The 23,852-nt window shown below is 32.0% G+C and overlaps 1 protein-coding gene and 1 long non-coding RNA gene across 6 annotated transcripts in view; one reads left to right on the top strand and one right to left on the bottom strand.

The window, feature by feature from the left end:
• Positions 1-23,501, top strand: part of LOC126727600 (beta-amyrin synthase-like) — a 43,431-nt gene extending 19,930 nt beyond the window's left edge. Inside the window, exons 1-18 of one of the 5 annotated variants that reach the window (XM_050433408.1) lie at positions 10,354-10,494; positions 10,802-11,023; positions 17,589-17,795; positions 18,011-18,100; positions 18,251-18,448; positions 19,300-19,384; positions 19,605-19,771; positions 19,950-20,141; positions 20,233-20,346; positions 20,439-20,558; positions 20,665-20,787; positions 20,877-20,975; positions 21,590-21,646; positions 21,766-21,956; positions 22,122-22,299; positions 22,519-22,599; positions 22,696-22,779; positions 23,101-23,501. In XM_050433408.1, coding sequence (XP_050289365.1) covers positions 10,823-11,023; positions 17,589-17,795; positions 18,011-18,100; positions 18,251-18,448; positions 19,300-19,384; positions 19,605-19,771; positions 19,950-20,141; positions 20,233-20,346; positions 20,439-20,558; positions 20,665-20,787; positions 20,877-20,975; positions 21,590-21,646; positions 21,766-21,956; positions 22,122-22,299; positions 22,519-22,599; positions 22,696-22,779; positions 23,101-23,223 — 2,310 coding nt within the window. In that variant the 5' untranslated portion in view covers positions 10,354-10,494; positions 10,802-10,822 and the 3' untranslated portion in view covers positions 23,224-23,501. Of the gene's footprint in view, positions 1-10,353; positions 10,495-10,722; positions 11,024-17,588; positions 17,796-18,010; positions 18,101-18,250; positions 18,449-19,299; positions 19,385-19,604; positions 19,772-19,949; positions 20,142-20,232; positions 20,347-20,438; positions 20,559-20,664; positions 20,788-20,876; positions 20,976-21,589; positions 21,647-21,765; positions 21,957-22,121; positions 22,300-22,518; positions 22,600-22,695; positions 22,780-23,100 lie in introns of those variants that run through there. The other 4 variants (XM_050433409.1, XM_050433410.1, XM_050433405.1 and 1 more) reach the window with 4 other exon arrangements.
• LOC126727603 (uncharacterized) lies at positions 10,882-13,104 on the bottom strand. Its single transcript, XR_007656285.1, has 2 exons — positions 11,918-13,104; positions 10,882-11,027 (listed from the first exon to the last, which is right to left on the bottom strand). It is a non-coding gene; the product is annotated as an uncharacterized LOC126727603 (long non-coding RNA).
• Positions 23,502-23,852: the final 351 nt, after the last annotated feature.

The raw sequence follows: 23,852 nt of genomic DNA, 5'->3' as shown, positions 1-23,852 counted from the left end.
CTTCCAATGATGAAAATTCCCCGCTCAAGGGATTTGATTTTGGACTCTCTGACTATGTAAAGCCAGGTCAGGACTACTACCTGAGATTTGTCTCTCTGATTACTTTAAAAAAGCAGAGTTATGGTCTAATAATGAGAAGTTTCTATAGATGGGAGGTTGAATGATATCGTGGGAAGTGCCTATTGTGTGGCTCCTGAAGTTTTACATAGATCATATGCGGACAGGTGGAGAATTGGTGTTATTTTACTTATATTGTTTTATGTGGAAGCCGGCCTTTTTGGGCCCAGACAGAATCTGGCATCTTCCGAGCTCTCCTCAAGGCAGATCCAGGCTTTGGTGAAGCCCCTTGGCCATCTTTGTCTCCTGATCTATGAAGCACGGACGCGGCGCGACGCAATGATGCGCGAGGGACGCCACTGCCCGCATGTCTAGCCGCGTCATGCCATGTGGCTTTTTTTTTTTTTTAGCCAACTCGCGCCAATTCGTGCCGATGCGGCTCCGACTTGGGCCGTATCGGCCAAAATGGCCGATACAGGCCGAAATTCAAAAAAAAAAAAAAAGGGTGTAAAACGCAGTGTTTGAGCCAAATATTAAACCCTACTGAAGGCTGACTTCACACAAACACACCAAACTTAATCTCTCTGCCTCTCTCTCATTTTGTCACTAACTCACTCGTCTCTCACTCTCTTTGTGCTCTCTGCCTCTGTCTCTGCTCGCTATGAGACACTCAGCCAGTGCCGAGTCAGTCACTTGACTCACTTAAGCTCATTCTTTCTTCAGCTCTCTCTCACGCCTTCTTAACTCAGGTACCTTTCAATCTTAGTTTGATCTTTGATTTCAATGATTTGTGATTTGTTTTTGATCTTTGATTTCAATGATTTGTGATTTGTGAATCTGTGATACTGATTTGTGAATATTAGTTTTCAATCTTAGTTTTATTTAGTTAATAGTTATTACTTATTACGCATTGTGAATCTGTTTTGTGAATTTGTGAACTTGGGTTTGATTTATTATTAATTTATTTAGTTAACACTTAATAGTTATTATTTGTAGGTTGAATTGAATCTATTGAATTTGCAATGGATGAAGTTACTAGCACAGAAACTTCATCTCAAGAAGTGCCAAATGTTGAATGTCCTCTTTGGCAGTATGTGACTAAAATAGAAAAACCACTTGGTGCTACCGTTAAAAAAGGTGGAAACACATACTTTAAGTGCAACTATTGTGGTGTAGTTTATTTGGGATCCAATTCTAGGGTTAATGCTCATTTATTAAAAATTCTTAATAAAGGTATTAAAGCATGCCCTAATGTGACACTAAGCCATAGGTTGGAAATACAGCGAATGCATGATCAAGTTGATAATGATAAGTTAGAGAGAGAACAGAGAAGTCGAATTCCCTTACCCCCTACCTCTCCCAGGCCGTGGGCCTATACCTATTTCCCCATTTAAGAGATAGGAAGGGAGTGATAGTACAAATTCGGTTGATGGTAAGAGGAGGAAGGTGACTAGGATTTCTCCTATTGAGAAAGCATTCCAGAGTACTGCTAGACATTAATTGGATAGTAGAATTGCTAGGATGTTTTACATTGGTGGGCTTCCATTTAACTTTGCAAGGAACTCATATTATCGTAATTCCTATGCATATGTTGCTACCCATAGCATCCCAGGTTATGTTTCTCCTAGATACAATGCCTTGAGAACAACACTTTTGCAAAAAGAAAGAGCTCATGTTGAAAGACTCTTGAAACCAATTAAGGACTCTTGGCTTGAAAATGGTGTAAGCATAGTTTCTGATGGATGGTCAAATCCACAAAGGAGGTCTCTTATTAATATTATGACTGTATCAGATGGGGGTCCAGTGTTTATAAAGGCAATTGATGGGTCAGGTGAGTTCAAAGACAAACATTATATTGCTAGCGTGTTGAAGGATGCTATAAAAGAGATTGGACATGAAAAAGTTGTCCAAGTCATCACTGATAATGCTAATGTGATGAAGTCTGCTGGAGCTCTTATTGAAGGTGAGTATCCTAAAATATTTTGGACACCCTGTGTTGTCCACACTCTCAATCTAGTTTTGAAGAATATTTGTGCAGCAAAAAACACTGAAAAGAATGAAGTTACATATGAGGAATGTAGTTGGATTACACGTATTGCTAATGATGCATCCTTCAACATGTTTTTATTATAAACCATTCAATGAGGTTGGCAATGTTTAATGAATTTAGTCCATTAAAATTGCTCCAAGTTGGTGATACTAGATTACTTCGATTGTTGTAATGCTAAAAAGGTTGAAGTTGATAAAAAGATGCCTTCAAGCCATGGCTATTAGTGAGCAATGAGCTCTTTATAGGGAGGATGATGTTGGAAAATCTCTAAAGGTGAAAGATATGATTCTAAGTGTTCTTTGGTGGGATAAAGTTGATTATATCCTTGAATTCACATCACCTATTTATGATATGCTACGAGTAGCCGACACAGATAAGCTTTGTCTTCATCTTGTGTATGAGATGTGGGATTCAATGATAGAGAATGTGAAGACAGCAATATATCGGCACGAAGGCTTGGAAGATGATGAGTATAGCTCATTTTGGAGTGTGGTGTATGATATACTCATTGATCGATGGACTAAAAATTGTACACCACTACATTACTTGGCTCATTCCTTAAATCCTAAGTAAGTACATTTATTTTCTATTTTCCTTAGTTCCCTCTTCTAGTAAAACACATGTTTCATCTATATTTATTTTTTAATCTTTAACTAGGTATTACTCCATTGAATGGCTTTTGGAGAATCCAAAACGCATCTCTCCACATCGGGATTATGAAATTTCTATGGAAAGGAGCAAGTGTTTGGATCGATACTTTGAAGATGAGAGTGAATTAAAGGTGGTGAAGTTTGAGTTTGCTGAATTTTCAGGAGGGAGGTTTCCTTCACCAGCTGCCTTGACAGATAGGTGGGACTTACTCCCTTTGGTTTGGTGGCAATACCATGGCTCCGCATTTCCAACTCTTCAATCCCTTGCCTTTAAACTTCTTGGACAATCTTGTTTATCCTCATGTGCTGAGAGGAATTGGAGCACATACAAATTTATTCATTCCTTAAAAAGAAACAAAATGGCTCCTGCACGCACTGAAGATTTGGTATATGTGCATTCTAATCTTCGACTCTTGTCAAGGCGCAATGAGGAGTACGTAAATACAACAACAAAGATGTGAGATATTGCAGGAGACTCTTGGAATGAGAGTGACATAAATGGAGGAGCTGGAATTCTTGAGAATGCAGCCCTTACACTTGATGAGCTAGAGTTGGAGGCCATGGTTATTGGAAATGCTAACACTAGTGTTACTACTAGTGAAAGTGAAGTTCGAAGTGAAGCTATTGATCTTGATGATGATGATGATGCTAGTGTTTGATTGTCTTGTTGATTATCTTTTATTTTGTTTTAGTTTCAAACTTGCGAGTTGTATTCTAATTTCCGAACAACATGGAATGTTTTACTTTCAATCTTGTGGGTTATATTTAATTTATGAACATCATGTTTTAGTTATTATCTACTATTACTCTTAAATTTGGTATATGTTTGTATAATGTGAAAAGGTATGCTTCGCAATATATTAAAAATATAAATAAAAATATTTTTAATAATTTTTTAATCGCCGAGTCCCGTTGCACCCACACCCACCTTTTTCAAAAATTGCCGAGTCCCGCACCCGCACTCGAGTCCCGAAACGTACCTGTGCTACATAGCTCCTGATGCAATTGACTTTGTGAAGAGGCTGTTGAATAAGGATTATTGTAAGAGATTGACTGCTACTCAGGCTATAAGTAAGTCATTGATGCCCTGTAAGAAAGGTTTTTTTTTGGGTTTCCTTTTGTTTTAAGTTAACTAGTTGTGAATCCGCGCGCTGCGCGTGATAAATTTGTTTAGGATGATCTTTTTGTTATTAATATTTGTCATGTTATTATGTCTCAAACTATGTTATATACGTATCACTAATATATAGTAGGATTCACGTTGACAGGAGCTTTAGCTCACGAAACTATATATTTTTTATATTAGAGATTACTATTTGGAACAAAATGAGGATACTTTATAGTAGAATTGATTTTTTTTTTTTTTGAAATATTAATTCTACCATAATCAGTTGACTAATTTATACATTTTCAAGTCAATTGAACACATTTTGCATGTTACATGTAATTCCTTGTTTCCATAAGGGTAAGGTTCAAATTCCCAACTATCCACTCCAATATTTTTGCATGCTTGGTTTTTTGGGATACGAAATGTGCTTGTTCCGAAAGTTGTATGTTGAAGGATTTATTGATATTTTTGGAGAAGTTTTTTTTTTTTTTTTGGTATCTATTTGATTTAGAATCGAAAATGGTAGTTGTATTCCCTCGTCATTTGATCCACATTACAGCGCAATTGCTAGTCCATATTTTACATTTTTTGTCCCCTTCTATGTTGGCTTGAAGAAGGATTGCTTTTCCCCTTGCAATTTTGATCATGTACAAAATATTTGTGATCACGTTGTATGATCATTTTATGATTTTGTAGTTGTATAATGTTTTTAGTTTGTAATTTTTAAGTTGTTTAGGTTTGTAATTTATAGTGTTGTGTGTGTTTTATGGATTAGTGATTAGTCCCTGCATTTTGCCTTTTTTTCCATTTTGGTCCCTACATTTTCATTTTTCTACATTTAGTCCCTAATCTAAGTTGCGCTTCTCAAAATGGTCCTTGCCATCCCTACCCTAATGGAAAATGATGACGTGTCAAATGGAGGGATTAAAAAGCCCAAGCCAAATAGTCTTTCACAAAACAATACCTGTTCAATTGCCACTTTCCTTAAGAAAATCAAAAGACAATAATATTAAATTATTGTCTTTATAATATCAAAAGTCTCTTATAATTAAATTATTAATGATATTGAAACAGCTGAAGCAATCATTAATATCCAGTTCTTCTGCTCTTCCTCTCTTTATTTAATTGAATTACCTCTTCAAACCTATTCAATTTCCACTGTCCTTAAAAAAAATCAAAAGACAATATATTTGAACTATCAATACTCCTTCACAAATTAATTATTAATAATTTTGAAGTAGCTGAAAATTTATTAATATCCACATCATTTATTTTACCTTCACATAGTAAAAGGTGAAATGAAATATTGGAAAATGAGATATTTAAATTGGGTAACTTTATTTTTTATGTAATTTATTGGAGGAAATATCCTTGGTAGCTATGTTGTTTTTATTTTTTTCTAATGCACTGTAGCATTTCATGAGAACACTTTATGTAGATATTTTTTTTTTAAAAATTTATATTTGAATTTAAGTGTTTCCAACAATTGTGTAAATTTGAAGCAGTAATTCAAAAAATAATTGATGTTTTATGTTCATGCTTTGATTGTTTAATTCTATTATGGATTTGGGTTTAACTTATAAGTTATTTAGGAACTCTATATATTATACTTCCTTAGATGATTAAAAACATATACTATTACCATAAATCTCTCTCTCTCTCTCTCTCAGAGAATATATATACTTTAATAGATTTGGAGGATGCAGTTGAATTTAAATGTTGAATAAAATGAGCTAAGATTACATTTTGATTGTTAAATAATGAAGTTTTTATTTCAGCTTAAATGAGTAAATTTCATGGAATAGTAGTAGCTACAGTTGCTAGCTAGTGTTGATGCGAATCATTATTTTTCTATATTTTAGAATTTATTTTTATTAGTGCTAGTGTTTAATTGGATACCCTTGATTCATGTACCTCGTGGGTTCAAAAATTTTGCAGCTTTATTTATTTATTCTTGTTATTTTAATGATAATCAAAGTAGGTAGAAGTTAAGACTGTAGGTAGAATAACTTGTTTAAGTTTCCCTCAAAAAAAAAAAAAAAAACCTTTATAAGTTTCAATTTTCCAAAAAGATTTTATTATTAATTGATCAAAGACTTTTGCTTGATTGTTTTGACACAATATGAATTCCTATATCTGAATTCTCATCCCAACTTCCAATTATAGTTGTTAAGTTTTAGTTAAAACACAAATGTTTTTCCAATGAGCTTTTCTATTTTCATTTAGTGAGTTGAAATTTGCATTCATCTAATAAAATATTGAATATAATTTAGCATATTCTTGTCAAAGTAGATGAAAGATCATATATGCTAATTGTATGGCCTTACAATTGCACATTTGTTTGATAGTTCTCTTGCTATTGTTTGAAGTAATATTTTTCAGCTTCCTTATCAAACAAAATAAATATAGTACTCATTTTTTTTTTCTCAAAAGAAAGAAAAAAGCTTACTATTATTATTATTATTATTATTATTATTATTATTATTATTATCATTATCATCATCATCATCAATGTTGCTTATGAAACTCATATGAATTCTTGTTATTTAATATACATAAAGTAGAAACAATAGCTTGTAAATAGCAAACAAAAACAACGGAATGCAAATCTGCTTTCAACCATTAAAAAATTAATGTATAGAAATTAATAGAGAAACATTGTGCACAATTTTAATGAAAATATCCTTATTTAATAATATCATCGATATGATACTTGAAAGATTATTATAGAAAATTTGGGGCAATATTTTTTGCTCTATTAAAATCAGATATTTTAAATTATGGTCTAAAAAATTTTAGAAGTACAACCCAAAAATATGGGTATTACATCTGATAAATGATCACAACCCAAAAATAAAAGTAAAATTTTGATGACCTAAAACTCTAATTTTAAAATTTCTTTCCGATTATTTGAATTAGATGTACCAAAGAGCAAACATAGGAATTTTTAATTAGAGAGACAAATACTTATGAAAATAGAGTCAAATCCATATTGGAAAAAGCATACAATCTAATGAACGAAAAATTATGCCCATCAATTGATGGTGTTAATCTTGCACAAAAGTATTATAAAGCCCGAGTTATGGTATTTGTCTATAAACATAAACATCAAACACATGATGAGCAAATCACCATATGACCTTAATGTTTAAACTATAAAGATTGAAAATTCAAACAATAAATTTAGAAAGTACATTTCTAACAAAAATAAAGTGACACTAACCTTTTGCATTAGCCTTTATATTTGTTGGCCATTTACTTATTCCCATAGCATAGGGCCATTTATTGGAGGCTCATAAAAAAACACTCATATCAATATCATAATATGCATTACGTGTCACTAAAACTATCAATATTCATATTTTAATAGTATAACTTAAAAAGAGAAAGGAAAGCAATTAAATTTGATAAAAGAGTACCTGCAATAATGTTTAACACAACATCATATATTGTAATCCTCGTCTACTCTGGTAAAAGAATGGTAGTCCTACTAGAGAGAGACAAAGACAAAACTCTTACAATCTTGAATATTGTTCAACTTGGATTTAAAGGGTAATTTGCAATTTTTAAAAATAATTGATTAGAGTAGATAAACAATCAAAGAGAACAAAAAAAAAAAAAAAAAATTTAAATCTTATCAACAAAAGTAGAGTTCTAAAGAATAAAAAAAATTATCAACCTAAAGAAAAGATACAAGAAAAATTAAAAAAATCAACCAAAAAATTGAGAGAGAGAGAGAGAGAGAGAGAGAGAGAGATAACTTCTTTTTTGTGTGTGTGTGTGTGTGTGTGTGTGTGAAGGAAAACTATACAAAGAATGGAAGAGAGAATGACGAATTTATAGTGAAATGGTGTGAATAAGAAGAGACAAAATAAGGGAAGATGAAGAGTGATATTAAAGTAGAAGGTAATGGGGAGATGAAAATGTAAGGGAGGGAGAAAGTGTAAATATTAAAAAAATGGGTAACATTAAAAAAAATTATAGAAAAATTAAAAGAAATAGAATAATAATGTGGACGCTGGTGTGGCTCAATAGGAGTATAGTAACAATAAATTCTACGTTTTAGTTTTTAGATATATATAGATTAGTTAGCTATTTTTCTAATAATAATAAAGAAAAAAAAAAAAACCCTAGAGAATACACCTGAAAAATCAACCAGAATTTTTTTTTTTTTTAAGTCCCCTCGTTCCTTTGTCTTACAATCTTATTACTAATTTAGTTGAGTTAAAGAGAATTTGAAGGGTTGGTTTTTTGTGTAGCTAGTTATTTGTATATACTTGTTGTGCACACTTTTCCTATCCTTTGTTTTTAGTTGTGTCAAGAGTATGCCTCATGTTTGGGCGGTTAATGCATATGCTACGGATCTTCATTCAATTGGTGGTTTGGTTCCTCTCCTTTGTTACCTAAAAAATTCCCACTCAAATATTCGTGCAAAGGCCGTAGAAGTTGTAACAACCATTGTCCAGACCAATCCTCGTAGTCAACAACTAGTCATGGAAGCAAATGGTTTAGAACCTCTCCTTTCTAATTTTACTTTAGAGCATGATGTGATTGTTCGAACCTAAGCACTTGGGGCAATATCATGTGTTTATAATAAGGATGGTGAATTGTGGCTTAGAAAACTCTTAATTTAGTTCTTTAGCTAAATGGATTTATCTTCTATATTTGTATTTGGTTATAGTATATTAAACTTTTGATGTATTTGGTTGTATATATTGGATTTTTGATATATTTGGTTGTAGTATGTGCTTTTTGTGCATGATTGTGGTTAAAAAAAAAAAAAAAAAAAAAAACTTATTTTGTGGGTCAATAGACCCTTAAATAACTTTACTTATCAAGGGTTGTACATATAAATCTTTTAACCCTTGGTAAATAAGGTTATATAGCTTAGCCTAATAGCAATGTTGTCCAAATTGGGTTTAAGTTCTCTTTAGTTCACTTCTTGCGGAAAAACTCATCATTTTACATTCTACTGTTTCATTTTGCATTCTGCTGTATTGGTTATGCTAATTGCTTCCCTAACTAACCTTCCTGCTGTAAGATATTTGCTCTTAAATTTATAAATGTGTACTCATATTTGTGGACTAATACACATGTATTTGTTAGTGGTTGTTGTCTTTATTTTGGATGTTGGGTTTGTGCAAAAACTGACCCTTTAGCAAGGTCCTACTAGAAATAGTGGGGCAGGTCCAACTCTTTGACGCATAGCAAAACGGGCCTTAGCCCATCAATACAAAAGGCACCTACAGTTGTCAATTGGTGCGTAAAGAAATTGAATTATATGGATTTTCACACAAATGATATATTGGGTCCAGCCCACACTTTGATAAAAGACCTCATTAAATAATGTAGTTGGCTAGGCCCCTAATAGTAACTTTACCCATACGGCCGAATGGCGTCCCTTTTATTTCTTCAGCCTTTTCTTTTATCTCCAGCCGACTTTTGTTCATAATAACAGCGGCGGCTTTAAGAATTTGTTTTAAGTTAGTCATTAAAAAATTTAAATTATAAAAAATTTAATAAAAAAAAATTTTAATATATCAACGTCACAAAAAAAAAAAAAAACACAAATACATAAAATATTACAATTTTTATATTAACAAAGAGAATAAGAAGAAAAAAAAAGACTAATAAAAGATAAAGTACAAATTGAAAATGCTGATATGAGAATAATAAATGACCACAACAATTTCATAACAAATCTTATGCAACAAGTTGTTAATATGTTATTGGTGGGTAAAACATGTTAATATTGAACTCGAATTAGAATTAGTAATAGTTTACCACATAAAATTTATTGTGAAAATGTTGTAGATGTAGCATTACTTTTATATTTATTAGGGTGATCTAAATAGGTAAATTTAGTAAATAATATATATTTTTGAAGTATATATATACAATATTTTCAAGTCAGGATGGTCCCAGGACATTAATTTAAAATAATTATTTATATAAATTTTTTTTCTATATATAATTTTTTTTTTTTTTGACAAGTGAGGGTGGTGACCACCCTCACATACAAGTAGAACCACCCGTGCATAATAATAATAGAGATTATGTACAAATTCGGCTACATTTATGAATATGTGTGTATATGTGTGAGCTGTTTTGTGGGTGTCCTAAGTCCTAGGTTAAGAAAAAGTCCTAGGGCACTCTCTAGGACGAGTGCTAGAGGAATCAATGCTAGAGGACGAGCGCGAACTCAAGCATTGGTTATAAGTCACAGTCTTGACTTTAGTTCCTTTAATGTTGTCCCAATAGCCTTGATTAGTTGTTACTAGGGCACTCTCTAATACCTAGTGTAGATTTTTCTCTATTAGGCGAGTCTCAGCCCGTTGAAGATCAAAAATTATTCTCAAGTTTTGTTTGGTTCCGTAGGAGCAGTAGGCCACGATGCATGGCTTTTGTTTTACAGCTCCTCAGCCAAGTCTCTCTGTATACTGTTTCACTTTTCTTCTTTTAATATATTTCTACCTTTGACGTCAAAAAAAAAAAATATTCTCAAGTTTAAGGCCTTGTAAGCCCACAAATCTCCATTTGTACCTTTCCATATATAGCCAAATCTATATTGGTGGGAAGTTCTTAACACAACAGTACTACATATTTTGAGTACCATATATTTCATAAAGGTACTCTCTCTCTCTCTCTCTCTCTCTCTCTCTCTCTCATATTCTAACATGTTTACAGTGAAATATATGGGATCACATTAGTGTTTTCAGGTATACATCATCTAAATGGTCAATTTCTAGATCTTTTTCGTATGTTGTTTGTCTATCACAAACTCTAATATAGTAATATTCTTTGCTGAAAAAATGTTCATTGTATCTATATATATGCATGATTATTTACTATCACAGACTCTAATAGTTACAAACAAAAGAGAAGAGAAGGGAGTGGTGTCATTATCATCACTATAATAGAGCTTTGCACATGCAGATTCAAATTAACTAAGAAAGAATGTGGAAGCTGAAGATAGGAGAGGGCAAAAATGACCCTTACCTTTTTAGTACAAATAACTTTGCGGGAAGACAAACATGGGAGTTTGACCCGGAGGGTGGCACACCGGAAGAGCGAGCTGAGGTTGAAGAGGCTCGTCAAAATTTCCACAAAAATCGACGTCAATTCCCGGCTTGCGGTGATCTTCTTTGGCGAATGCAGGTACCTTATACTAATGATTTTTCGGTCATGCATGGTCAAAACATTTTTCTAATTGGTAGATTGGGCTAAATTTTGTAACTTTGGTATTGGTGTAAATGTTGGTGATTTTGTTATTGGGATTTTTTTTTTTTTTTTTTTGGAGTTTGCCATTTATAAGGATGGCTAAGTGTAAATTTATTGAACCAAATTGTTAAATTAGTACCTAAATGTATATACTAATAATTTTTTTTTTTTTTTTTTAATTTTGGGCACGGGGGGGGGGGGGGGGGGGGGGGGTTAGAGCTCTACGAGACATTTACAAACAATACAAATTACGAATCATGTCTCCAAATATACATGAAATTCCAAAGATCCAAATGGATTGACGTAAAACCACAATTCTTCCTAGGATAGGCAACCTCAACGATAGAATCTAAGCCTACCATGCCCAAGGCTAATAAACCTCAAGAGCCCAACCTCTGATAGAATTAGCTATGGCCTTGATAAATTTAGTAAGTTCAGTCACCATCCATTCATAGTATAACTCTCTCAATTAGCATAATACTCCAATCACCACCAATTAAACAAGTTCCATGCCTGGGGTATAGCAAATTTATCTGAAAAATTGTTGGAGGGTGGGATGAGCTAAAGTCCAATAAATAGCATAATTAATGGGGGTGGGGGAAATGCAAGTTTCATGATGATAAATAGTTTACAAAGCATGTTTTAATTTGGGAAAATTCTAACTGAATACTGGAAGATCATTTCCATAATAGTATGACAAGAATGATTAAATAATGGAACATAGTTTCTCAAAGTAAATACCTTGAAACTATATACCATAATCTGTGAGCACTAACAATATAATTTCCAAAGCCATAAAATCTAACATACTGTAATTTATCACAAAGATACCATACTACTACATAGACCGGTCAGGGGATCCACCCATCCACAACTAGCATGATATTGTCCTCTCTAGTATGCAGACTCTTGGCCCCATACACAGCAGCCTCACCCATACCCTCGAGGTTTTTCTCTCCTTCCATGGGCAGCAAAGAGAGCGCGTCAAATAGGACCTCTCTTGCATGTGGTCTCTTGGCTCCATGGGCAGCAACCTCACCTACACACAATCAAGAAACCTCTTCCCCCCATGGGTAGTAGGGAAGAACGTGTCATCCAAAGTGAAAGGGCACTGACTTGAAAACCAAGACTACGGAAACCAAATCGGGTGATCACCGAGAAATCACACATGACATGGTGTTAAAACCACATAAAGCTCACAGGTTACATTACATTCAAATACATAGTATATTTCTAGGTAATTTTAGAAAAACCTTAAATAATCTAACTTCCACAAAGTTTGTAGGGTTTTCAACTTCATTCTTGTCAAAAGATTTTCTATCACTTTCTCTCATAACAAGACAAGATAAGCATCTTTAAATTTTTTAATATACTATAAAATCCATGATTTCCTTATCAAATATTAAATAGAAGATGCTCATTTTTCCATATCAACAATTCATGTATTTTCCCAAATGCAATACCAAATATGATGCATGTTCATATATATATATATATATATATATATATATATATTAAGGTTACGACACAATAGTTTTTAGAAAAATATAGTTTTCATAGGTAGTTTCCAAAAGCGTGTCTAATCCATAGACAACATTTATGCAACATTTATGCAACCCTCAAATACCCATTAGGAAACTAATCAACCAAAACCTTTTATCAAAGCAAAAACTCTTCATATGATACGAAATTTTCGGATTTTAACAAAACCATTGCTACCCAAATCATCTTAACCCTCTAATCTTCCATTATTCACCAAAACCCATCAAGTATTCACTATAATAATCATTAAATAACAAAACCCAAAGGATTTTATAGAAGAAATTGAGATAAAAGCTTAGATTTTTACCTTAAATTCTTGTTGGAAAAAGGCACAATTAAAGGAGTACATGGTGGCTAGAGGGACGATTAAGTGATGGCTGTCCATGACAGATGAAGAGGGAGTAAGATTTGGGTGAGAGGAAGGGAGAGGCTGGCAGCACAAAAAAAACGAGAAGGGAGAGATCAACGTGAGAATGGGGAAGAAAGGGGGGGGGGGGTGACTTAAGTTGAAAAGCTTAATTACCAATTTGTCCCAAAAATATCTTGTGAGTAAATTACCAATTTACCCCTCAAGCTTCTTCCAAATTACACTTAATAACTGGGGTGTTACACTGACTCTTTAAATAATAATATAACTTGTCTTTGTTTCATTCAACAACAATCTTACAAGACATGACAATTTTAACAAATTCTTTAAGTATCTTGCCTCATCCCATGATGTGGTAAATAAAAAGGTCATCCATTATAGTTTTAGTCACATAACATTTTTATTGAGTCAAGTGACTTGTTTAAATAATATATATAGATATGGATTGTCTTATAAATTGCCGCTTAATTGATTGGAAAAAAGAGCTCTAATCATGTTTGATTTGGTATTATCCGTTATGTATCTGATCAAGTATTTTGACATTAATGAATTTTTGAAGTGTAAAATAATATTTGTAATTTTTTCTTAGAAAAATACCATTTAATTAAAAAAAAAAAGTCATATTAACGGATGCACTTAGAACAATGGTTAATAAACCATAATAAAAAAGTTTTGACACCATTTTCATGCAAAATATAAAAAGTTTTCAACAACATATATTACGCTAACAGATAAACTCCAAGGACCTATAGTGCAATTTCGCCTTTTTTTTTTTTTTTTTTTTTAACTTCTTTCACAATGTTTGAGGTGAAAAATCATAGTTAATGCAACATTATTTTTACATAAAACTACAACTCGGTAATAAAAAATAAAAACTGTGTAATTGGTTGCATATGTAATTATCATTATTGTACAGTAATCAGCCCACTACCAATAGGCCCAAATGCTAGTAAAGTAGGTGCAAGCCCACTAGCCGAGAATTGGGTACGCACAATTATTATTTTGTTTATTTGGATCGATCAAAACGGAATAGAATCCAATAGTTTAACACTTGAACTTTTATAAGATTAGAGTATCCTAAATGGTGTAATAATGATTCTAAAAAAAAAAATGGTGTAATAAAAATTCAAAATACACCATTCAGAAAGCATAAAAGGAAAGGACTCTTTATCTCCACGCACACAAATCGAGTTATACTTTTTAATAATGAATTTTTTATTGAGCAAGACTTAAGTACAGTACTTAGATATTGTTCCTTAGATTCTCCCTTTAATATTCTACCATGTAGATTTTTTTCTTATGAAATAGAAGTGTATTTTTTAATTAAATAGCCACATGACTAAATCTTAGGAGGGAAATCTAAGTGTTAGGACATATGTGTTTCACATGTTAAGAACATATATCATGATTTTATGTAATTGACTTATCCTTTGACAAAATGCACTTTACTTGTATTTGGGTAGATTTAGGATGTTTTAAATATTTCAAGAAATCTTGTTTCAAGATCAAGTATTGAAGCCTTCAAGTCTATTCAAGAAAACAAGTTCAGAGTGCAAAATCATTAAAACTCGACAACTGCATTTATCGAGCTTAAGGAAGCTGTTCTTCATTCGGTGTGCTCGACACCTGCTATTTGTCGAGATTTAAGATTGTCAGAATTCCAATCTGATTTTTTTGGGATCTGTGAATGTGTCTTTGGGCTTTCTTTTCTCCTAACCCTAGATATATAAAAGGATCAGTTTAAGGGCCGTCAAAGTGTTCACAAGTTGCATAAGCTTTGAGCAAACTCTGTTCAAGCAAATTGTGACCGGAGACAAAGTTCTTGCCCTAGTTCATCTCTTTCTCTTGAAGAAGTTACTGTGTATGTGCACCATAGGGTTTTGTGACCAAGCATCTTCTTGATCTTTATCGTGTGGATGAACTGAAGAACTTTGCAACCATCAACCTTCTTAGTTGGTGATTGAAGTCGCGTACTGGGATCTGCGCAATTGGTTAGTCACGTATTGGGAGTCGTGCATTTGAAAGGGGAACTATCACTACAGAACAAGTCCAATTGGGTATTGGGGTAAGGGTTCAACTGTAGGTTGGTAAGGTACTTGGATTCCTTTACTTGTAATCGGTTGTTGTGATAATAGTGGAGTTTCAGGAGTGGTGACCTGAAAATCACCCAATAGGGTTTTTGCCGTTAGGTTTTCCCCATTCGTAAACAAATTACCGTGTTATTTATTTTCCGCTGCATAATTAGTTTATTGGTGATTTGTTTGTGTTACCACGCGTTTGCATGATAAATTGATTAATTATTAACTTGGATAATTAATTAATTAATTTCTATCACAATGAGTCATTCAGTTTGTGACCTATCACTAAGGAACAACATTTAAGATACTGTACCTAAGTTTTTGTCATTCTTTATTTACTTTTTTTTTTTTTTTGAGAATAATTACAACATGCTGCTAATCCCGCAGCTCGAACCCTTTCCCCCCTAGACCCCCAAGCACTTTGTACATAGGGAGGTGTCAATTCAGCTACAAGGCCTTTGGCTCCTTCTTTATTTACCTTTACTTATTATCTGTACCTAATTTTGGTCCAACCGAACCTGCACATTCATAAAGTCTTATTATAAAATTTTAAATTTATATTTTTTTATTGATATATTTTCAATATATGTTTGTGTACTAAAGTTATATTAAATTTTCTATATCACAGATCACTGAAAGTATTAATAAAACTTAAATGTCCAATTCTCAAATATGAATATTTTTAGCATTGGATTAGATCTACCACCAAATTTGAGTAGTTTTTAGTAAGTTAATTATATATATATATATATATATATATTTTTTTTTTTTCTTTATAATTGACTTTTCTTTACTAGACATGTGATATTCTATTATTAAAGCTCTATATATTTAAGTGTGAGTTTTAATTTACTTTTTTTAAAAATTTAATTTTTTTAAACTTATTTGTTTATGTTCAATTTTTTATTACCTCAATTTTTTGAATTACAAGTGAACTTTTACCATCTTTCAACGAATATGCAAATAAAATTTCAGCAAAAAGGTAATCCAAATACAAACTTAGTTATTTTATAGGTGATTTAACTTTATATTTTTATTTCATGTATACCATGCATAGGTATTTTATTTATTTATTATTTTTGTGAAATTATTTGACCAGTAGATTATTAGAATTAATTACCAAACTACAAACTTAAGGATTTATGTATCATTAAACTCATTGAGTACTTTCCTTTTTATTTTATTTAAATTGAAAGAAATTTGAACAAAGAGAGGTTAGAAAGTTTGTTAAAAGTCTATTTTTTTTTTTAATGAAAAAGAATAAGAGTTATATTGAGTTGAGCTAACCAATCAAAATTCAGGTTAGGGTTATAGATACAACAACTCGCTTTAGTATGATAAGTTTCTTACTCATATCCGATTGGATCAAACTCAATTTATCAACATATATAGGTTATTAGTAATAGGGGTAATTACACTCCCCTCACTTGAGGTTTAAAGAAATTAACACTTCCCCCCTTTTTGTTATATTACTAATGAAATATCCTAAATTTTTATAAGAATCTCTTTAAAAAATTTAGCCATTGTTAGTAAAAAAATAAAACCGATAAATTTAGAATAAAATGCAAAAATTTTCAGGCACCAAAATACTTGCAATGCAAAATCTCTACATTTTTTTTTTAAATTAATTATGAAATAAAATAATTTTTGAAACTTACCCTTAAGCAAATGGTAAGTTAGTACACAATAATTTTAATATTAATTTAACAAAGTTTGATCAATCGGATGTCGGGGGGGGGGGGGGGGGGGAATGTTTTTTCCCTTCAAGTTTGGGATGATGCGTCATTTCTCCAAACATCAAAGTAGGGGAGTGTAATTACCCCTCAGTAATATATCTTTTCATTTTTAATTATTATTCATACTTTTCTTGATGGTTAGTTAGTAACTAACGTGGTTGGCTTGATTTTGTAACCTTGGCCTATGTTACATCAAGTTCTATTATGAATTTTATTTCAAAATGTCTGCAAATAGATGAAATAGTAGTGAATGTGATTAATATCGCTTCAATAATATAATAAATAATTTTTTTTTTTAATTTAAAAAATAGATGCATCAGTTTGTAAAACTATATAGTAAAATTTATTATATCGCTAGAATCACTTTTTCACCAATAACTATATAGCTGACATTATCTTTGCATTGCATGGGCATATAATTGTATAATTGGTACATGTGCATTTTGTTGATCTGTTTATTTAGTTAAAGTATAATTATACTTAAAATTTGTTAAATGAACCTAAAATGATTAAAAAAAATTAACAACCAAACACTAGACATAGAAGATCAAACACTCTCAGTTTCTTCTATTAGCCACTTGGATTAGTTAATAGATATTACTGATCAATGTTCATCAAACTAAAATTCTAGTATAATATAGTGCCCAAATTTATAAATGTTGTTTTGGTTGTTTATTTTATGAAATGAAATTCTATGGTGTTCGTAGGTGATGCTAATGTTCACACTCATGTATTTTTCAGTTCTAATGCCTTAGGAATTTTTTTTGCTAATGACGTAGGAATTATTGAAATGGTTGCAGTTTTTGAGGGAGAAAAACTTCAAACAAACAATTCCCCCAGTTAAGATTGAGGATGGAGAGGAAATCACACATGAAAAGGCCACAAATGCATTGAGGAGGGCTGTCCATTTCTATGCGGCCTTGCAGTCTTGTGATGGCCATTGGCCGGCTGAAAATGCTGGCCCGTTGTTTTTCCTTCCTCCTTTTGTGAGTTGCATCATTATTATTATTAATTTTTCAATATATTGTTATTATCATTATAATTTGTCAAGTAAATATACACCTCTAGAATATATATCTACTAAGTTTGAGTTGACTGCGAACAATGAAATTGTTCCAAATAATATCCTTGCTAGTGAACTATTTTGGCTTTCAGCCCGATATAACAATTATTTTTCTTGTATTTGATCCAAAAAATGCAGGTATTATGTTTTTACATTACAGGACATATTAATACTGTCTTCCCAGCTGAGTATAAAAAAGAAATTCTTCGTTTCATATACAATCATCAGGTATATATTCTTGAAAGTTTAAAATGTTAATTGAATCAATAAGAATAGAGATTTTGCAAAATTTGTCACCTTCATTTTTTGTTTTTTGTTTTTAGTTCAAACTTCAAACATCATGTATAATAATTATGCTTTAACTTTATCACATTTTAGAATGAAGATGGTGGATGGGGATTTTACATAGGAGGCCACAGCATCATGTTTTGCACAGTTCTCAGCTACATTTGTATGCGAATACTTGGGGAAGGGCCTGATGGTGGTCAGGACAATGCTTGTACAAGAGCAAGAAAATGGATCCTTGATCATGGTGGTGCAACACACATATCATCTTGGGGAAAGTCCTGGCTTTCGGTATGACTATTTATTTGTGAAGATCCACATCAAATTAGAGTTAAATACTATAAGTTCACTTAGTGTGTAAAACACTAGTGAATGTTTAGACCCCCAATTTCAAAATAACCAATACAAGCTTATATTCAAACAATTGATGTGCGGAATGATAAATATAAACAATACCCAAATTGGCAAAACACTCTAAATCATAATTAATTACAAACACAACAGCAATTAAAAGGAAAAGAGTAGGGAAGAGAGAAGCAAATACAAAGATAACACCGGCACATATTATTGAATAGAAAACTGAAGAATTCGGCGAAAAACCTCTCCGCTGCCCTTTAAATGGTAAAATGATCCACTAAAAAATTAGTTGGGATACATATATAGTATGAGTAATGGGTAAATAAGTCACACTAAAAAATCCTCTAACCAGTGAATTTCACGGGTCACTCGCAGGTTGCCTGAGTCGTGAAATCCAGCTGGCACAGCTAGCACAGGACTCTTCAATTTCCACAACTGGCACTTGACTCTTCAGCTTCTGGCATGTGCTCCTCATGTGACTTTTAGCTGTGTTGATCAAATCTCCACCACTTAATACTAAACTCATTACAAATAAATCCCACAAAAATACAAGGAAATAAATTTATGCTATTACAACACTTTTTGTCATGGAATAAGCCAACACTAATCTTATGAGAAAAATCATAACTTAACAAATACTCAAAATAATTAATATTTTAAATTAAAGTATAATCATATTTCTTTCACAATTTGAGAAATGTACAAATTCGGTTTCAAGTATTTACCATGCATGATGACTTTTTGTTGATAATTAATACTAGCATGCAATGTCCTGTAAACTGTAGATACTTGGTGTGTTTGAATGGGCTGGAAGCAACCCAATGCCTCCGGAATTTTGGCTTCTTCCTTCGTTTCTTCCCATGTATCCAGGTTTATACAATATATACTTACTTCTTCATTAAAAGTTCTTAGAGTTCTTGTGTATTTTAAATCAATATTGCATGTTGAACTTTTCTAAGTTCAATTAAGTCAATGTTGAAATAGATTTAGTACATTTGTTTGATGCCTTGTCACTACAGAGGTTTAACATTCTTTTTAATGCTCCAAATTCTAATTATAACTTATCAAATTTGTGGTGCTTTAAATGTAGCCAAAATGTGGATCTATTGTCGATTGGTGTACTTGCCTTTTTCATACTTATATGGGAAAAGGTTTTTTGGGCCAATCACACCTCTTATTCTTCAATTAAGGGAGGAACTTTACATTCAACCTTACGGTGAAGTTAATTGGGCCAAAGCACGTCATCAATGTGCAAAGGTAATCACTCATTCTTGTCATTAGTATCCAATCTATAACTTCAAGACTTAGCTAACCATGTCACTCACATGTTAATATTCCAACAACCTTCATGGTTGATAATTGTGGAATAACATATACCATATAGTCTTTTAAATACTTCTTTCAATGCATTGACTATGGAAATCAATTATTGCAGGAGGATATCTACTATCCACATCCTTGGATACAAGATCTACTTTGGGATAGCCTATACATATTAATTGAGCCTTTTCTCACCCGTTGGCCTTTAAATCAATTGGTCAGAGAAAAAGCTCTTCAAGTAGCAATGAAGCTTATTCACTATGAAGATGAAGCCACTAGATACATTACTGTTGGGGTTGTGGAAAAGGTAATGTGATTCTACAATGCTCTAGAAAAGCCATAGACATGGTTAATTTAGGCTATATAATATTGCTCCTAATGACATTTGCATTGAACAGTCGTTGTGTATGCTTGCTTGCTGGGTTGAAGATCCAAATGGGGATTCTTTTAAGAAGCATCTTGCTAGGATGAAAGAATACATATGGGTTGCTGAAGATGGAATCAAGATGCATGTTAGTACACATGTTATGCAAAACAATTGTAGAACTTTACACCTATCCATTTGCATGAATTGCTGACTTTGATATATGCAATTTGTGTGTAGAGTTTTGGTAGTCAATCATGGGATATGGGTTTGAGTATTCAAGCTCTTCTAGCTAGTGATCTCACTAATGAAATTGGACCAGTATTGGCTAAAGGGCATGATTTCATAAAAAAATCTCAGGTTTGACTTTCTATTCTTAAATCATAAAAGTCAACATTTTCTACTTAGGAATGTCATTATCAATATTTCATTTGGAGTTATTGTGCTCCCCTTAAACAATGTAAAGGTTAGGGACAATCCTTCTGGAGACTTTAGAAAAATGCATCGTCACATTTCTAAAGGATCATGGACTTTCTCTGATCAAGATCAAGGATTACAAGTTTCTGATTGCACTGCAGAATGTTTGAAGGTAAATAACTCTGTTTAATACTTTCTCAAATTCTACTATTTTTCCTTGTCCATAATCATCATGTGACCAAATTCTCTTATACTTCACAGTGCTGCTTGCTTTTTTCAATGATGCCTCCTGAAGTTGTTGGTGAGAAAATGGAACCTGAGTGCTTGATTGATGCTGTAAATATTCTACTTTATTTACAGGTAAGGATTAACTTTCCCTGGAATGATAAATTACCACTTGTAGCAAAAACATATGCCCTTGGGAAGGGAATTTAATTAATTTAACCATTATTGTTACACATTTCCCTCATGAGTTGGCCTAGATTTAATAAGTATCAACCGAGGCCTTCTAACTTTTTAAATTAACATGAGTTACAGTCTAATTGCTATGATATTATTATAAATTATCTCTTATCCTAAAAGTTTAAATAATTATGAATTGGTGAACGAATCATCTAACCATTAGTCTAACATAGTGATGTATTTTTATGTTTGCTTATTTTGCATGCGTACACATGAATAGGTAATACAAGTTACCATTGTTATAGGTGGATCTAAAAATGCTGAATATTACTTGTTCAAATCTAGAGAGATTTGTTATCTAAGAATATTCTTCTCAAAAAACCAAAATTGTTCACAACTTTAGTATTTACTATTGTTATATATGTGTGTGTATATATATATATATATATATATAAGCCCTCATCATCTTTTGAACTAACACCAACGCAACTTTATTAATGTTTTTTCCCCCCCTCTTTTGGTTGGCTTTTTTCTTTCCATATTTAATCATTATTTTCATGTCAATAATGCAGAGTAAGAATGGAGGTTTATCAGCTTGGGAGCCCGTAGGAGCTCAAGATTGGTTGGAAGTTAGTACCTTAACATATTGAAGTGTCATTGAAATGTTCATTTGAATATTTATGCAGATATATTCACTCTTAATTATCATATATCAGTAGAAAATTTATTACCTTTTTTCCCCTTCTAGTTGCTTAATCCCACAGAATTCTTCGAGGGTATTGTCGTTGAGCATGAGTATGTTGAGTGCACTGCATCAACAATCCAAGCTTTACTTTTGTTTAAGAAGTTGCACCCTGAACACAAGAAAGAAGAGATTGAGAATTCCATTCAAAAAGCAGTTGGATACATTTTAGACATACAAATGCCCGATGGTTCTTGGTATGTTCATGTACTAGTTTACTAGTTTTCTAGATATCATTGTTATTGTTAATATGGTTAGATTAATTATATGATGAATTTGAAGCATTTGTTTACTATTATTGTTATCATAGTTTTATATATAGATGTAATACAAATCAATTACAAGATGAGACTTTGTCGTAGGTATGGAAATTGGGGAATTTGTTTTATGTATGGTACATGGTTTGCCCTTGGAGCATTAGTTGCGGTGGGCAAGACTTACAATAATTGTTCTGCTATACGAAAAGCTGTTGATTTTTTACTCAGAACACAAAAAGATGATGGTGGCTGGTCGGAGAGTCATCTTTCATGCCCAGAAAAGGTAGTGTTTAACCATGGATTTTGCTTTAAGCCTTTAAATTCTTTTCTTTTCATATTTAATATCTTTCGTTACATCAATTCTGTTCAATGAAGTTTTTGTAGATCAATGATTTAATTTAAAGAAATTTATATCTATTCTTGTTTTAAATGAGATTTTGTAGATGTTGTATAGATTCTTTGATCAAAATTAAAATAACAAATTCTCTATGCTTGGTCATAGATATATATACCTCTTGAAGGAAATCGATCGAACTTGGTACAAACTGCATGGGCAATGATGGGTCTTATTCATGCCAAACAGGTTAGTTTATGGTTTAAAAAATTATCATTACATATATATCGTGTTATTGTATGCTTTTCTTGAATAATTCTAAGAATAAAATCTTACTTGTTATAGGCTGAAAGAGACCCGACACCTCTTCATCACGCAGCAAAGTTGATAATCAATTCCCAATTGGAAAATGGCGATTTTCCTCAACAGGTGTCTTTGTTCAACATAACTTCAAATAACAAATAGAAGGAAAATGATACTAACTAGAAATATGAAAATTGACAAGAGCAATAATCATTACATACATATCGTGTTATGGAACTTAGTTTTTTCCTTGACTAATAAACTTTATAGTGGTTTTCAAGTTGCAACGCAACTAATAGAACTTTCACTTTCTGTTTCAATATAAAAAATAAAAAAAATAAAAAAAAAGAAGAGAAATGCAATGTAAAATAACATGACGTACTATATTTTGCTTAAATTTTACTTCCAATGATTTCTAATTAACCATTAATTACTTTGTTATGGCAGGAAGCCACAGGAGTCTTCTTGAAAAACTGCATGCAACACTATTCAGCATATAGAAATCTTTTCCCATTGTGGGCTCTTGGAGAATACCGCAAGCATGTTCCATTGCCATCCAAAACTATATAACTAAGAGTGGCGTAACGAGTTCTTAATTCTTTTACCATTATGTACCATTTAGTTTTTGTCTTACCCACCAGTACTTTATCTTTCTTTAGTAGCTATTAGTGTCTGCATAGAAGTTTATAATGGCCACCCAAATAAAATGGGAGTAAGGCCTACAATATTATATTGTACTAGCATGTAACCCATGTTTACATACAGAAACATTCAATAATTGTGATGATAATATATTCATCTCGATTTCCACACTAAGCATTATGAATGGAAGTCACTTGGCACAAAAATTCTAAAATTGTACTTCAACTTTATGATATATGTGATTATATATATATATATTTTCCACTTTTAACAAATTAACAAAATCTTAATACAAATGCACTAAAAACTATTGAAAAATAAGATTCAAAGAAATTTTGGTCTATTTTTCTAATTTTGTAGAATATATATATATATATATTTTCTTTTCTTTTTTGTAATTTGAGATGTTACTATAAATTATAGTTTAGAGAATGCACTATTTGCTACTAAATCCAATATTAGCTATAAAACTTACCCATAAGATTAATTTGTGGCTTGAGTTGTTGTTGTTTGTATTTACCACTTACTCATCATAAGCACCACATCAACAACACCAA

This window comes from Quercus robur, chromosome 5, assembly GCF_932294415.1.
Source record: "Quercus robur chromosome 5, dhQueRobu3.1, whole genome shotgun sequence".
NCBI lineage: Eukaryota > Viridiplantae > Streptophyta > Magnoliopsida > Fagales > Fagaceae > Quercus > Quercus robur.
This window is presented reverse-complemented; position numbering and strand designations above follow the sequence as displayed.